This window comes from Callithrix jacchus, chromosome 14, assembly GCF_049354715.1.
Source record: "Callithrix jacchus isolate 240 chromosome 14, calJac240_pri, whole genome shotgun sequence".
In the NCBI taxonomy this organism is placed as follows: Eukaryota; Metazoa; Chordata; class Mammalia; order Primates; family Cebidae; genus Callithrix; species Callithrix jacchus.
In genome coordinates this window covers 89,950,342-89,965,249 of record NC_133515.1, presented here as the reverse complement: position 1 = coordinate 89,965,249, position 14,908 = coordinate 89,950,342, and the positions used below count along the sequence as shown (strand labels likewise).

General features: G+C 50.0%; 1 protein-coding gene across 15 annotated transcripts in view; it reads right to left on the bottom strand.

The window, feature by feature from the left end:
- The window catches only part of DNMT3A (DNA methyltransferase 3 alpha), a 115,246-nt gene that overhangs the window by 23,848 nt on the left and 76,490 nt on the right, over nucleotides 1-14,908 (bottom strand). For 2 of the 15 annotated variants that reach the window (XM_008981038.5, XM_008981039.5), the window contains exon 1: nucleotides 335-416. The exons of 11 other annotated variants lie outside the window; for them this stretch is intronic. In XM_008981038.5, coding sequence (XP_008979286.3) covers nucleotides 335-338 — 4 coding nt within the window. In that variant the 5' untranslated portion in view covers nucleotides 339-416. Of the gene's footprint in view, nucleotides 1-52; nucleotides 417-14,908 lie in introns of those variants that run through there. 2 more of the 15 variants (XM_017964497.4, XM_078349766.1) reach the window with 2 other exon arrangements.

Here is a 14,908-nt window from a genome sequence, read left to right as displayed (position 1 = left end):
CTCCAACCCAGCTCCTGGGCCACCAGCTCCGCGTGCCCCAGCTTGCAGTTACCACGGCCCGGGCTCCCGGCCGGCTGCGCTTCCTGTCCCCCGAGGGCGCCAGGTGCCACTGGAGCCCACGAGGAGTGGGGCCTTGGGGCTCGTGGGCAGGGAGGCAGCGGGCCAGCACTAAGTCAGAATCTCCAGAACTCAGGCCGGACCGGGACGCCGCAGCTGCTGCGGGCCGGGGAGGCATACTTGACTCTTTTAGAACCCGGAGGGCTGCGGAGATCCTCCCACCGGCCCTGCCGCCTCCCCGCCCCCGGTCTCCCCCGGGCTCCGTCCAGGAACCTACCCATAAGGCCAGGTGCAGCCCCTCGGCGGTAGCGCTCAGGTGTGAGCCCCGGCCCTGAAGCTCTGGAAGTAGCTGCCCGTCTGGGGGGAGGGGAAGGGGGCGATGGGGCTGGGGGCGGAGGGGGCCACTGTGAGGGGAGGGGGGCGGCGGGGGGGAGGGAGGGAACATTTTCTTTGTCTAGGACTCCAGGTCACGTGGGCCCCGCTGGAGGGCCTGGTTGGCTGCGAGCGGCCCGGGGAGGGGGCCGGCGCTCCGACGCTGGCGCTGGGCCAACCCCTCTCCTCCGGTCCGGGGGGCGCGGGGCCGGGGGGCGAGGCCGTTCCCCGCCCGTTCCCAGGGCCCGCCCAGGCCGGGCGGCACGGAGCGCCCCGCCTCCGGGAAGGCCGCCCGGCCCCTCCCCCAGCTCTGGAAGAGATTAGCGCGGGGCCGGGGGCCCGGGAGGGGAGGGAAGGGGCTTCTCCCCAGCCGCCTGCCCGGAGGGAGCCGGGGGTCCGGACGAAAGCATGCCGTAGCTTTCGGACGGCCTGGGAGAGCCGGGAGAAAGTTGTGAAAAGTGTTTCTCAGAAGCACAACCAAAAAAAAAAAAAAGAAAAAAAGAAAAAGCTTACAGATAGGAGGCCCAGGAAGCTGCAGGAAAACTCAGCACACAGACGGAGAGTGACAGCAGGCACGCGCAGACTTTGGGAGCGCTCCAGATCGGGGAGTGTTTGGGGGGGGCTCCCGCCTCCAAACTACAGGTGAATGGGGGGAGACTCAAAAAGCGCGACGTGAGGCGGTCAGGCTTCGAGTCCCAGGGCCCCACCGTCACTCCGGGCCTTCCCTGGATTTCTCATTTTCCGATTTGCAAGGTTGGTCGGGGCAAGGGCGCTCCTTCAGAAGTTCAGCAGTTCCTTCATTCCCAGGCTCAAACATCTGCAGATCGAGAAGACCTGACTCCTCTCCTGGGGCCTCCAGGTGCGGCCTCCAGGTGCAGCCTCCGCCATTCAAGCTCCCTCCTGAACAAAGGCACCTACCCCAAGGCAGTCGCAGTCTCTACCCTCAGCCCTCTATTTACATTGGTTGTAGCATCAGATAAAGAAATAGACCCTGTTGGCTCTGCCCTCAGGGGCTGAAGACTTCACTAGACTTGCAGAGATTTGAAAGGATCACTGTAAAACAAACATATATGTAAAGGTAACTATGTCACAAATACCAAGTAGAAAATATGGGCGGCATGGATGACAAAAGAGGTTAGAGGTGAGTTCCAGGTGAGCTGACTGGGCCTGGAGGCTGGATCGGACTTGGAATGAGGTGAGATGGGCGGGATGAACAAGAGCTGCCAGGCTGGGGAGGGAGGAGACCCTCACCCACCTCCACCCTCCCAGAACACAACATGGCAAAGGTAACAGCAAGCCTTCAGGTGCATCCGTGGGTGTATTCTGTAGCAGGGAAGAATAACTGTAGGTTTTCTGATAAGATGAATGGGTATTTTGGAAAGATCAGCCTGGTTTCAATTGGCAAGATGAATTAGAAGGAAGAAGCAAGGAACTGAAGGGAAATGCTCCCAACAGCAGAGGGCTCTTAGGGCAGCGACACTTGTTAGAAGATCTGGACTTGGCTGGGCATGGTGGCTCACACTTGTTATCCCAGCACTTTGGCAGGCCAAGGCAGGAGGATCACAAGGTCAGGAGTTTGAGACCAGCCTGACCAACATGGTGAAACTCCTTCTCTACTAAAAATACAAAAATTAGCCAGGGGCGGTGGCTCGAGCCTGTAATCTCAGCTACTCAGGAGGCTGATGCAGAAGAATTGCTTGAACCCAGGAGGCAGAGGTTGCAGTGAGCCAAGATCGTGCCACTGCACTCCACCCTGGGTGACCGAGCAAGACTCCATTTCAAAAAAAGAAAAAAGAAGAACTAGACTTGAGTTTGTTTCCACCACCATGACCTTAAACAAGTCACTTAACCCCCAAGAAATCTGTTGTCTCATCTGCAAAACAGGAGTGATGACATCAGCCCTCTTGGGCCATGGAATGCCAGCATCTCCTAATGACAGTGAGACAATTCCCTAGGTGCCTGGTTCCCAGCCACAGTCACCTGGGACATACAGGTGCTGGTATAATGAAGTCATGAGATGTGTAGTGAGGGAGCCCACCTCCTCCCAGGGCCATCAGAGCAAGCAATCCCTGAAGAGCAAGGACCCCAAACCAGAGAGTCTTCTATCTAGAAGACTTGGGGGGGTTCAGATTGCCCCCAACCCTGAGACCCAGAATCCATACAGTTAGGAAAAGAAGCTCTTCTAAAAACAAGCAAACAAAAACACAGGCTCTCTCCTGTTCCAACCCACCTTTCAACCCAACTAAGTTATCAGCCTGGTATGCATCTCCAGGGGCTCCCCAAGCAGAAGTGAGAAGCCCGGAATTTGTCCAGAATTTGTCCATCTTGCCTGCTCCCAACCTTTAGGGAATGCGATATGACTTGCTTAGCTACTTCTCTCACTGATACCTCCTCTGCATACATGCCCGGTCAGCAGGACTGAGAACTCACCTCAGGTCTCCTCTCAAAAGAAGTTTCTGGGCTGGGCGTGGTGGCTCAAGCCTGTAATCCCAGCACTTTGGGAGGCCAAGGCGGGCGGATCACCTGAGGTTGGGAGTTCAAGATTAGCCTGACCAACATGGAGAAACCCCGTCTCTACTAAAGCTACAAAAATTAGCCTGGTGTGGTGGCACATGCCTATAATCCCAGCTACTTGGGAGACTAAGGTAGGAGAATCGCTTGAACCTAGAAGTTGGAAGTTGCAGTGAGCCAAGATCATGCCATTGCACTCCAGCCTGGGCAACAAGAACGAAACTCCATCTCAAAAAAAAAAAAAAAAAAAAGGGAGTTTCTGGTTCTGACTTGGTGGCCTTTTTCAGACACTGTCTCTTGAACGCTACCCCCTCTTCCATTATAACATGGCTAAACCCCTTAGACTCCTCACTCTGGTCTTGGGACACATACTATAATGATGCCGTGTGTGCAGCAAGGACTGAAACTGTCACTTTCTCTTGGCCGACATATTAAGCTATTCCCTCTAGCCATCAAAATTCTTATTCTCATCTTTTAATATTAAAGTCAAATCTTGCCTCTTCCACGCAACTTCCCAACAAGCAAAAGGAAGCCTAGGCTCAAAGGTGTCCCCCTACCAACCTAGAGCATCTTCCCTCTGCTGTAACTATGCAAACAGGAAACACTGCCTTTTCTAGACCCGAAGTCACTTAAACAGAGATGTGTCTTCTTTGTAGTCAACAGACAGAGTCAGACCCCAAAGCAGAAGAGACCCCAAGATCTAGGGCAGGGGTGATTTTAGTAAAAGGAAAAATCCCATTACTAAAATGGAGCAATCTTCAAGGATCCTCAGGTCACACATGCTCTTCAGCTTCCAAAGTAAACCTCCCTGGTAGTTTACCAGATAGGTCTTTTGATTGAGATAAAGATAGCCAACCTCAAATAGCAGCATCATGTAAAATAAGCCATGTTCTTGAATTTGTTATAAAAGTATGTTGAAAGGAGGAATTCCTGGATGAAAAGAAAATGTGCTGGATGTCAAGAGCCTAAAAGAGGTGCTGGAAAGGAAGTATTCAGTGTGGTCCGACAGAGAGAGTGACCTGAGAGCGAGGGCACAGTTCCTGTTTGGCGGGCAGACGACAGTGATCCCACAGGCTGCCAACGCCCGATGAAAAGGCCTCTAAAGGACACCTCTCTGCCCTGATCACGTATTCATCAAGCAAACTTCTAATTCTAATTACGTGTTCCTATGACTCTGACATCAGCAAGTTGCCAGAAAACAGCAGGACAAGGTCTGTTATCAGTTGGTAAATCTAACATTCTGGGCTGTGTCTCTGAAGCTTTCCTGGGTCTTTGAAGAGTCATGATCATAAGTGTGTTAATGTGACTTTCCAGCCTCAAAGAACTGAGATGAGACACTAGGCCATCATGATACCTCACCAAAGAGCAGCAGTGCCCAGAGCTCATGCCTCACGTTTTAACTCAAACTTCAGTGCTCTGTGGCATGCTCTGTCATAAAATCCAGTTCTGGCAGGATGAGGGTAGATTATGTTGCTGCCATCCCACAAGACATTTACCATGTGAGTCTCTTTACTCTAAATCAGAGAAGCCTTGGCCCCTATAAAGCCATCTGCAAAGCAACACATGGGAAGTCACTGCATGATTTCTGCCCCATACATATTCCCACCAACCCCAAGACCAGGGGAGACCTGATCCAGACAAAAAAAAAGGTGAAGATGGATGACTGTTCTGAACCTGTCCTTCTCCCACCTTTTGATAGCTCAAAAGCATCAATGCCAATCAGTCAACATTCTGCGTGACATTCTAGGCCCCCACGAATCTGGAGGCCTCAGTGTGATAGCAGGAAGCCCACGCTTTGCCCGCCCACTTGCTATTCCGCATGCTGTTCCTTCTTCCTGGTAGACTCCTCCCCTTCAACTTTCACCACTAAAACCCTGCATATCCTTCTACACCAGTCTGCCAGTGACCTCCCCATGAACGTTTCTCTAGCCCTGCACTGTCCAGGACAGTAGTTAGTGGCTGCATGTGGCTATCTGAATTAAATACAAATTAAAATTGAGCTCCTCAGTCACGCTGGCCACATTCCAAGTGTCCAAGAGCCACATGTGGCTGGGGGCTACTGAATTAGATGGCACAGATTTTAGAACATTGCCATCATCCCAGAAAGTTCTTTTGACAGTGCTGCACTGGCCCCTCGCCTTTATCTTCCCCTACTGTCCCTTATCTTCAACCCCATCCCCACCACAGTCCCCTAGCATTTTGTAAGCCTCCGTTGTGACCTGCCAGTCTTTGCCTATGCGAAGGTGACTGTGTATTCATCTTTCTCCTTTGCAAGATTAAATATTCCTAGAGGGAAGGGACTGGACCTCATTCACTTTCGAATGGAAGCAGTGTGTGCTAGAGCACCTTGGCCTTATGTAAGAGAGGATTAAAACTGTTTGCTGAACTGAATGCAGTGTCATCTCAGGAGCCTTATCCCAAATCCATTGCCCAAGTTCCAAGTTGGAGAGCAGATCCCTTTCATAGCAGGAATTCTCATTGTTGCTAAGAGGTCCCAGTCTAGGGCTCCCAAAAGAGGCCGGGAATCTTTGTTTTTTATTCCCTTGCTATCCATATGGAGGTTGCAAGCAAATGACCAGGACTGGGCTGCTGGCAGTGAAGCTAAAAATAGCCATGGAGCCAACAGCATGGAGTTCGCAGGACTTGTTGCTAAGGAGACCAGTCGCAGAGAGAGCAACTAAGCACGGGAAAGGTGTCCAATGTGCACCCAGAGAGCAGAGGGGTCCAAAGGCTCGCACCTAGCGATGTTCTGCCTTCTGGCAGCTCCTGGCTGATGCTCTAAGTGGGGCAAATGTTCCCCCTGTCCCTCAGTAACCCATCTCCATGGAAACCACCAGGACTGGGGTGAAGTACCAGCCCCTGGAAGGGAGGCCTCTGCTTGGAGCCTGTTGTTATGGCAACATCCCCCCTTCCTGTCATTCTCCCTCTCCTGGCTTCTCTGGAGGGAGAGAGGTGGGAGTCTGGTCTTGGCTTAGCCGGCATGACCAGGAAACACCCGCTTCCTGACAGGACTAGCCTGTAAGGGGCTCTCTAGAAGCTCCTGGAAGCCTGGAGAAGCCAGTCAATCCTCAGCACAGGGCAGAGTTTCCTTTTCTTTTCACGAGGACCTTGCAGATCATCTCGCCAGGAGAATCCTAGACTCCCGTTTGTTTGATTGCATCTGGATCACCCAAGGAGGGCTTTAAAAATACAGATTCTTGGGCTTTACCTACAGATTCTGGCTTTACCTTCACCCAGGCTTAGGGTGGGGCCCAGGAATTTATTAAAACCTCCCTGGGTAATTCTAATATTAGCCAGGTGTGGAAACACTGATGGCCCTGACAGTCTCACAAATGAGAAGACTGAGGCCCAGAGAGGACCGAGCCCACCTGAAGGGTCAGAGCCATTCATTCAAGAGGAAGTGGTCTGGAGAGAGGAGGAGAGCAGGAGATGAAGGTCAGCTCCCTCAGAGTATGCGTCCTGGGTGAGTCCCTCCTTTGGGCCTTTCTGGCCTGCTCCCAGTTCATGCACAACCTGCTGCTGTCTGATACAGGACTGATATTTCAAACCAAAGCCCCTGACAAGCTGCCCCCTGTGGTAGAATGCAGAAGGTAGGGGGCTAGGAGTCTGCTTCTCAGAGTGAACAGAATAATGGTAGCCCAGGCAGATGATGTGGGCTGAAAGAGAAATACATCCTCCTGAAGAAAAGCAAAAGGGTCACCATGGCAACTGCAGTGAGCCGCCTGGTTGGGCTCTATGCCATCGCCCCAAACCTGGGCCCTGCAGCAGAACCTCCTCCCTGAGTCTGGGGAGAAGAGCGGAATTTGGACAAATGCTCTGGGGCAGGGGCATCCCCCAACCCTTGAACTGATCAGTCTAGTTTTAGAACCTGTAAGGGAACTGTGCTTTATCCTGGGAGGCTGCCTGAAGCTCACTTAAACCCCAGCTTGGTCAGCCCTCAGCACCTGCAGTAGGTAGGCTGGGGGAAGGGAACCAAAGAGGTGCAAGTGCTAGCAGATGCCATGGGCCTTGAGTCTTCGGTCACAGCCTAATTGTGTGCCCAAGACCCACCACACATTAAACCACAGCCCTCATTCAAGACAGTATGCAATTAGATGGTAAATTATGTGGTAGGGATGCTTTCTCTACATGTGCCGAAGGAAATCAGAGGCGGCTGGGATCAGTGAAGGCAGGAAGGCTCAAGGGAAGATGAAAGAGCGGAAACTAGGAATGGGCACAACCTCCCAGGTTTTTCAGACAGGAGCAGCCAGATCTGGGGGGCATCTGCAACTGCATGAGCTTCCTGGCAGATGAATGGCAAAAATGAAAAGCACAAGCACAGCCTAATGGTGTCTGTTAGGGAGGGGAGGTGGTAAGGGGCTTTCTGCACTGACACTCTAGGTGAATTATTCTAAATCAAGAGAGTAAGATGCAAGGTGGGAAACCCACCTGCTGGAAAGGAGTCCTTCCCTCTTGCTGATCCCCTCACCTCCCCTTCTCTCCCCACGTCCAGCCCAGAGCCCCTGGCTCCCTCATTCTCTCCCAGCCAACCCTACACTTCCCTAATGGTGTATGCTGGGAAGTCCCAGCCCACCGGATGCACCACCAGGCTCTGTAGCTTTGGGAGCTGACTTCCCTTTCCCTGTAGCTCTGGGTCTGTCCCATAAGGGGAAGGCTTCTCCACAAACGCAACTCTTCCTTCCTCGTCACTTCCACCCCCTATCCTGGAACTGCTGGGTCTGCACAGCTCTACCAGTGACTGAGCCTAGGGCTAGGGAGCAGAGATGCCATGGCAGGGGTGGGAAGGTGGCAGTGCCCCTTAGCAGGAAATTCAACTGGGAGGGGATACCAGGTCTTTTCCCTGAGCAGGGGCATTTTACAGCTGATGACAAGACCTCAAATAACCCCTAGCTACTTTGGGTCTTGGTTTCCTTACTAGCCTAATGGAATCACACGTATCTGCTAAATATTACAGATAAGATCAAAGGAAGCCAGGAGGGACTCACATTTGAGAGGCAGAAGGGACTTCATAGCAAGTTTGCTTTAGGGAAGTGCTGATGCTGTCACTTTGCTTTAGAAACTGGACCCTGGAGAGAAGTGTTAAGTTTATACCAAGGAGGGTGTGGGCCAAAAAGAACCTGGTAAACCTTAACAGCCTGGCCTGTTTTCCGCACCCTTCCCCCACCCCTTTTCCAGGATCCAGGGGTCAAAGGGAGGGGCCTAAGGGAGCCACATTCAGATTCAGGCATGCAGACCCTCTCAAGTTTCAGGGTCCAAAGAGAAGACTCCAGAGGAACCCAGCAGACGGGCTTGGCGGTAACTATTGCTTAAAACAGCGGGAACCCTGCCATCTCCATCCGAAAGGAAACATTTAAATTCCTGTACCAAGTCCTTTCCGGTCTTCCTCTCCAACCCTGTTTGGAAACTGTTCCCTAGATCTGCACGCCTTAGAGTCCGTACTCCTTCCTTTGCTTGTTATTCAAGATCAGACTGGCAACCCAGGCCATCTCAATCACCCAGAGAGCTCAGGAAGCCACCGGTGCTGGGTGCATCACTAAATTCCAATGTGATTAACCTGGCCCAGATAGTCATGTTTAAACAAAATGTGAGGGGCCGGGCGTGGTGGCTCACGCCTGTAATCCCAGCACTTTGGGAGGCTGAGGCGGGTGGATCACGAGGTCAAGAGATTGAGACCATCCTGGTCAACATGGTGAAACCCCGTCTCTACTAAAAATCACAAAAAAATTAGCTGGGCATGGTGGCGCGTGCCTGTAATCCCAGCTACTCAGGAATTGCCTGAACCCAGGAGGCGGAGGTTGTGGTGAGCCGAGATCGTGCCATTGCAATCCAGCCTGGGTAACAAGAGCGAAACTACGTCTCAAAAAAAAAACTCCAAAAAAGACAAAAAAAACAAAACGTGCAGAGAGACCCCACGCCAATACAGGTGACACAATAAACGCATCTACCAATACATCTCTGTGGGAATCTCTGTGTGCCAGATTTTTTTTTTTCAGATGGAGTCTAACTCTATCGCCAGGGCTGGAGTGCAGCGGCGTAATCTCGGCTCACTGCAACCTCTACCGCCCAGTTTCGGACAATTCTCCTGCCTCGTTCTCCTGAGTAGCTGGGATTACAGGCGCCTGCCACCATTCCGGGCTAATTTTTGTATTTTTAGTAGAGATGGGTTTCACCATTTTGGCCAGGCTGGTCTTGAACTTCTGATCTCATTATCCATTCATCTTGGCTTCCCAAAATGCTGGGATTACAGGCGTGAGCCACCTCACCCTGCCTGAGATTTGGTTTCCCTCTAATCATCTGAAGCCTGGTGGTTTTCAAACTCTAGTAAGCCCCAGAATCACCTCTGGGGCTGGCTAGAAAATCAGACCCACAAGTACCCTGAAGTGTTAAGAGCATCTTTGGTATATGTAAGCAAGCTCACTCAATTTTTGTTTTTTGCCCCACAAAGCTGCCTTTCCAATAGCATCTAGCATCAAATATACAGGAGGCTGAGCTGTTTGTTATTCCTGTTTTTGTTCAATCCATCTGAGTCGCAAGTGAAAATAATATTTTTACTGCCCACCATTCATGGACTAAAGAGGAATGGGGAAGAGCTGTGGCATCTGTAGAGTTGCTATTGAAGAAAGGCAAGTCAGAAAAATGGTAAAATTCACACCCACGCACTTGCACACACACACTCACCAAATGCAGTTGGCCTAGGAGGGAGTGCAGACTGAGGGTGAAGGATGCGGGGTGGCCACAGGGATTTGAGGGAAGTCAGAAAGGGCTCCACAGAGGACATGATGGTGCGTGCCTGTGATCCCAGCTACTTGGGAAGTTGAGGTGGGAGGATCACTTGAGCCCAGGAGTTGGAGGCTGCAGTGAGCTATGATCAGAGCATGCCACTGCACTCCAGCCTGGGCGACAGAGCCAGACCCTGTCTCAAAAATTAACACAGGCCTGGTGTGATTGCTCATGACGGTAATCCCAGTACTTTGGAAGGTCAAGGTGGGCAGATCACTTGTGGTCAGGAGTTTGAGACCAGCCTGGCCAACATGGTGAAAACTTGTCTCTAATAAAAATACAAAAATTAGCCAGAGGTGGTGGCGCACACCTATAATCCCAGCTACTTGGGAGGCTTAGGTAGAAGGACTGCTTGAACTGGGAGGCAGAGGTTAGGAGGTTAAAGTGAGCTGAGATCACAACTCGGCATTCCAGCCTGGGCGAGAGAGCGAGACTCTGTCTCAAAAAGACAAAAAAACCTGTCCCCATGAGCACCAATCTACTGGCTTCTCGAAAGCAGCATATTCAAACACTACCTTAAAAATCCACCCCTTCCTAAGAGAAAATATCTTTTTTTTTTGAGACCGAGTCTCTTTCCGTCACCCAGGCTGGAGTGCAGTGGCACAATCTCCATTCACTCCATTCTCTGCCTCTCAGGTTCAAGCGATTCTCTGGCCTCAACCTCCCGAGTAGCTGGGAATACAAGTGTGCACCACCACATCCAGCTAATTGTTTTTTTAGTAGAGACGGGGTTTCATAGAAAGGATGCCTCCTCCAGGAAGTTTTCCTGGAGTCTCCAGAAGCAGCTCTCATGCTCCTTTATGCTTCATGTTGTGCTGTCATTACAGAAGAGCACAGAGCAAGCCCCATGCTCTGTCTGCCACTGAGACTTACTGGGAACATTCCTGCCTCCTCCACTTGACAATGTGTGTCTCTGGGACAGGGATTGTATTCAATTGGTCTCCCCCAACCCCACCACTACCATAGTGTATCTATGTGTATCTGGTAAGTACTGAATTACTAAGCAGTAAGCAGTAAGTACCGAGGTCCATTAACTCCTTTAACTAGTATACTGGCCCCTTAATAAAGTGACACAGATGGTTCTGGCAGACCACCCCATACTTGAACATCTCACGGCCTCCCTGAAAAGCAGTCTGGTCTTTAAAGCAGAGGGAACATTGGCCATTATGTTTTCTTCTTTGTCAGCCCCCTAGACCGTGCTATGGGAAGGTTTCTAAAGTTGGCCTAATATGGGAAAAACCTTGAGGCACTCTAGACCTCAAACTCCTAGAGATTTCTTTGACAACCTCTGTTAGGATCCCACTCCATGCCCTTCCCCCACTGTCCCTGCCAAGCAGTCTGGTTCAGGTCAGTGGCCGGGCACTGCTTCTCCCTGGGCTCCGCCTTCCCTGAGGCCCCTTAGGCAGGGCTAGGTAGTTGCTCACATTGTCCTTCCCTTCATATTTCTAAAACAGACCTCCCCCGGCTACGGCACAATTCATTCATTTACCTACCAACCTCTTGCAGTGGAGGGTAGGATTCTGACTTTCCTTAAATTTTCTTCCTTAGTGTCTAGAAAATGTTGGAACATAGTAGACACTCAGACACACATGGTGGCATCTTAAAAACTGAGCACGCAGTATCTGCTCAGTAAAGGCTGGATAACCCTTTGGTTTTTTGTTGTTGTTGTTGTTGTTGTTGTTGTTTGAGACAGGGTCTTGCTCTGTTGCCCAGGCTGGAGTGCAGTGGTGCAATCTTGGCTCACTACAACCTCTAGCACCCTGGCTCAAACGATTCTTGTGCCTCAGCCTTCCAAGTAGCTGGGACTACAGGCATGTGCCACCACACCCAGCTAATTTTTGCATTTTCAGTAGAAATGGGGATTCGCCATGTTGGCTAGGCTGGTCTTGAACTCCTGGCCTCAGGTGATCCCCCGCCTTGGCCCCCGTCAAAGTGCTGGCATTACAGACATGAGCCACTGCACTGGGCTGAAAGTTTTTTAAAAGAGTTTTTGTAAGGATATTTCATGTATGTGTCTCCAGAAGCAGCACATATGTGAGGTCTGAGAATTCATGCAAATATTTAATTAGAATTTATGTACAAGGTAATCTAGGTGACAAAGGGAGTACAGATCATGATTCTAGTCCTCCTGCCCCCCCACCTGCCATGATAGAATTTTAGAATCTCTGGGGTCATCTAATCTATTTCTGTCGTATTATAAACCAGGAAACTAAAATGCGAAAGCAGAAAGACCTCCTCATATCCATAGGTAAGAAGGAGCAGAAGCTGAGACGAGAAACCTCCCAAATCTCATTCCAGCATTTTCTTAATCCAGTTTCACAACATCATCCATATGGTCATGAGAAAACAGCAATTCAAGGGCAAGGTTTCAGGACCACATGAGTAGAGCAGGGAGGGGTGGTCAGGGAGGTTGAAAGGGACCTAAGCCTCCTGGCAAAGAGGCTTGGGGAGCTGCCCCAGCAACTGCAGGCCACAGGCGGGAAGCGTGTGCAGCAGGCTGGAAAGCCAGGCCAGCTCTCTCCGTCTCTTCTAAACCCATCCTTTAATTTCTTGATAATTTCCAAGCTAGGAAACCAGGAAAACTGGGAGTATAGGTGAGTCATTTGGGTGTACAACAGAAGCAACATGAGATTTGGAGTCTGGTTTTGCCCATTGGACCGTTCCATCAAGATACCCATGTGGTGGTAACCTACTTACCTAGAGAAATCCTAGTTTTCTAATAGCAAATTAGGGGTTAAAAATACTTCTACCTGGGCGTGGTACCTGTTAATCCCAGCACCTTGGGAGGCATAAAGTAGGGGTCCTTTACTTGACATAAAGTAGGGGTCAGAAGTTTGAGACCAGCCTGGCCAACATAGTGAAACCCCATCTCTACTAAAAATACAAAAAAATTAGCAGGCCTAGTAGCAGGTGCTTGTAATCCCAGCTACTTGGGAAGCTGAGGTAGGAGAATCACTTGAACCCAGGAGGCAGTGGTTGCAGTGAGCCAAGATCATGCCACCGCATTCCAGCCTGGGTGACAGAGTGATTCCATCTCAAAGAAAACAAAAAACTTATATTAAATGCAGATAATATATTTTAGGATTGTGGTAAAAGTTAACACTCCTGGCATAGTGCATGACAGAAAGTAGGTGCTCAGTAAAGTCCAACCCACTTTCCCTGGTTCAGGCTTTGCTTGTGGCCAGGAGTTGGCCCTGGGCTAGCTATTAGTCACCTATCCCACCCTGCCTCTTTTTTTCTCACCACTAAAAAGTATGGGTTGTTCTAAGAGCTGTTCTCCCTGTACCCCAGAAGTGAACACTCTGGTGCACAATCAACCCATCCACGTAAAGGAGAATGGGCACCCCTGCTCCTTTGGAGGACGTGCCCTCTCCCCTCACTGGTCCACCGGCATGAGACACCCCCATGTCTGCCCAGTAAAAGCCTTTCTGCAGAAAAAAAAAACAAAAAGACAATGGGCAGTCCCTTTGTGGCAACTTTCATAACGTATGGTAAAGGCCAGCCCTGGAAGTCACTGCTGGTTACAAGCTGTCATGGAAGCCTCTAAAGCCTGCTCAGCCTTTGGGTAAAGTATACTTGCTGTGCTTACTCCAAACATCAGCTCCTTCCAGGGTGATGTTATTTTTGAGGCCACCCTGCAAAAGGTCAGGTATGGCAAATAAATGAGGAATGTCTGCCAGTCCAAATACTCCTAAACTGCTTCACACACACTTGGCTAATAATCTGGTTTGAGCCGTTACTGGTCTTCGCACTGTCATTTCTCCTCAAGTAGACGAAAGCCCAGGAGATCACACCTTATTCATCTCCTTCTTCCCACAGCCCCTAGCACAAGACTCCCTTACTTAGTAGGTGCTGAGTGACTGCTTATTAAATGGAAAATGGCACAGCAGGGGCTCGGGGGCTTTTGGACATTCAAAGCCTGCTCTTCCCAGGGTGGACAGGAAGCATAGTCTGTTGAGACTGCAGGGTTGTAAAGTCAGGGGAGGCAACATTTGCTAAGCTCACAGAAGCAGCAGCACAAATGGCCAATAAACATAGGAAAAGATGTTCAACCTTACTTGTTATCTGGGAAATGCCAATTAAAAGCATAACAAGATACTATTTTCCCACCCATTTGACTAGTGAAATATTGATGTTGGCAAAGGGCTTCTCATACCCTGTTTATTGGAGCATAAGTTGGCAGTGCCCTTTGTAGAGGGCAGTTTGGCAGATGTCATAAAATGTAAAATGCATATTCCCTTCAACTAGGCCTTTTTCTTTCTAGGTATCTATGTTAGAGAAACAAATACACAGAGCCATGACCAAGGCTGTTCCCTGCTGCAATGCTAACCGGTAAAATATCATAGATAAATGCCCACCAATAACAGAATGGCTAAATAAAACCATGGGAATCCATATGGTGGAAACTAATGGTAATTATCTGGCTAGATTGCACACACTTATTGCAGGTGAAAAACCAAGCTGTAAAACGAAAACTACAGTGTGGTTCCACTTGCATAAAAAGAAAATGAAAAAAAAAAGAACCCGTGAAGCAAAATTATATATTCACATGCATACACACAAATAGAAAAAATCATGACACACACCAAACTGATAGCATCAAGTATTTCTGGTGACGGAATTAAATTTTCAGGCCAGTGTGGTAGCTCATGCCTGTAATCCTAGTATTTTGGGAGGTTGAGGCAGGAGGACTGCTTGAGCACAGGAGCTCAAGACCAACCTGGTCAACATAAGGAGACCCATAGCTACAGAAAATTTTAAAAATTAGCCAAGTGTGGTGGCACATGCCTGTGGTCCCAGCTACTCAGGAAGCTTAGGTGGGAGGATCACCTGACCTAAGAGGTTGAGGCTGCAATGAGCCATGATCATGCTATTGCACTCCAACCTGGCCAATGGAGCAAGACCCTGCCTCAAAATAAAATTTTAGGGTGGCAGGTGAGGGCGGACTTTTTCACAAGAATGTATTTGTGTAATAATTATGTAATTGAAAATAACTAACCGGGCGCTGTGGCTCAAGCCTGTAATCCCAGCACTTTGGGAGGCCGAGGCGGGTGGATCACCACGTCAAGAGATCGAGACCATCCTGGTCAAAATGGTGAAACCTCGTCTCTACTAAAGATACAAAAAAAATTAGCTGGGCATGGTGGCGCGTGCCTGTAATCCCAGCTACTCAGGAGGCTGAGGCAGG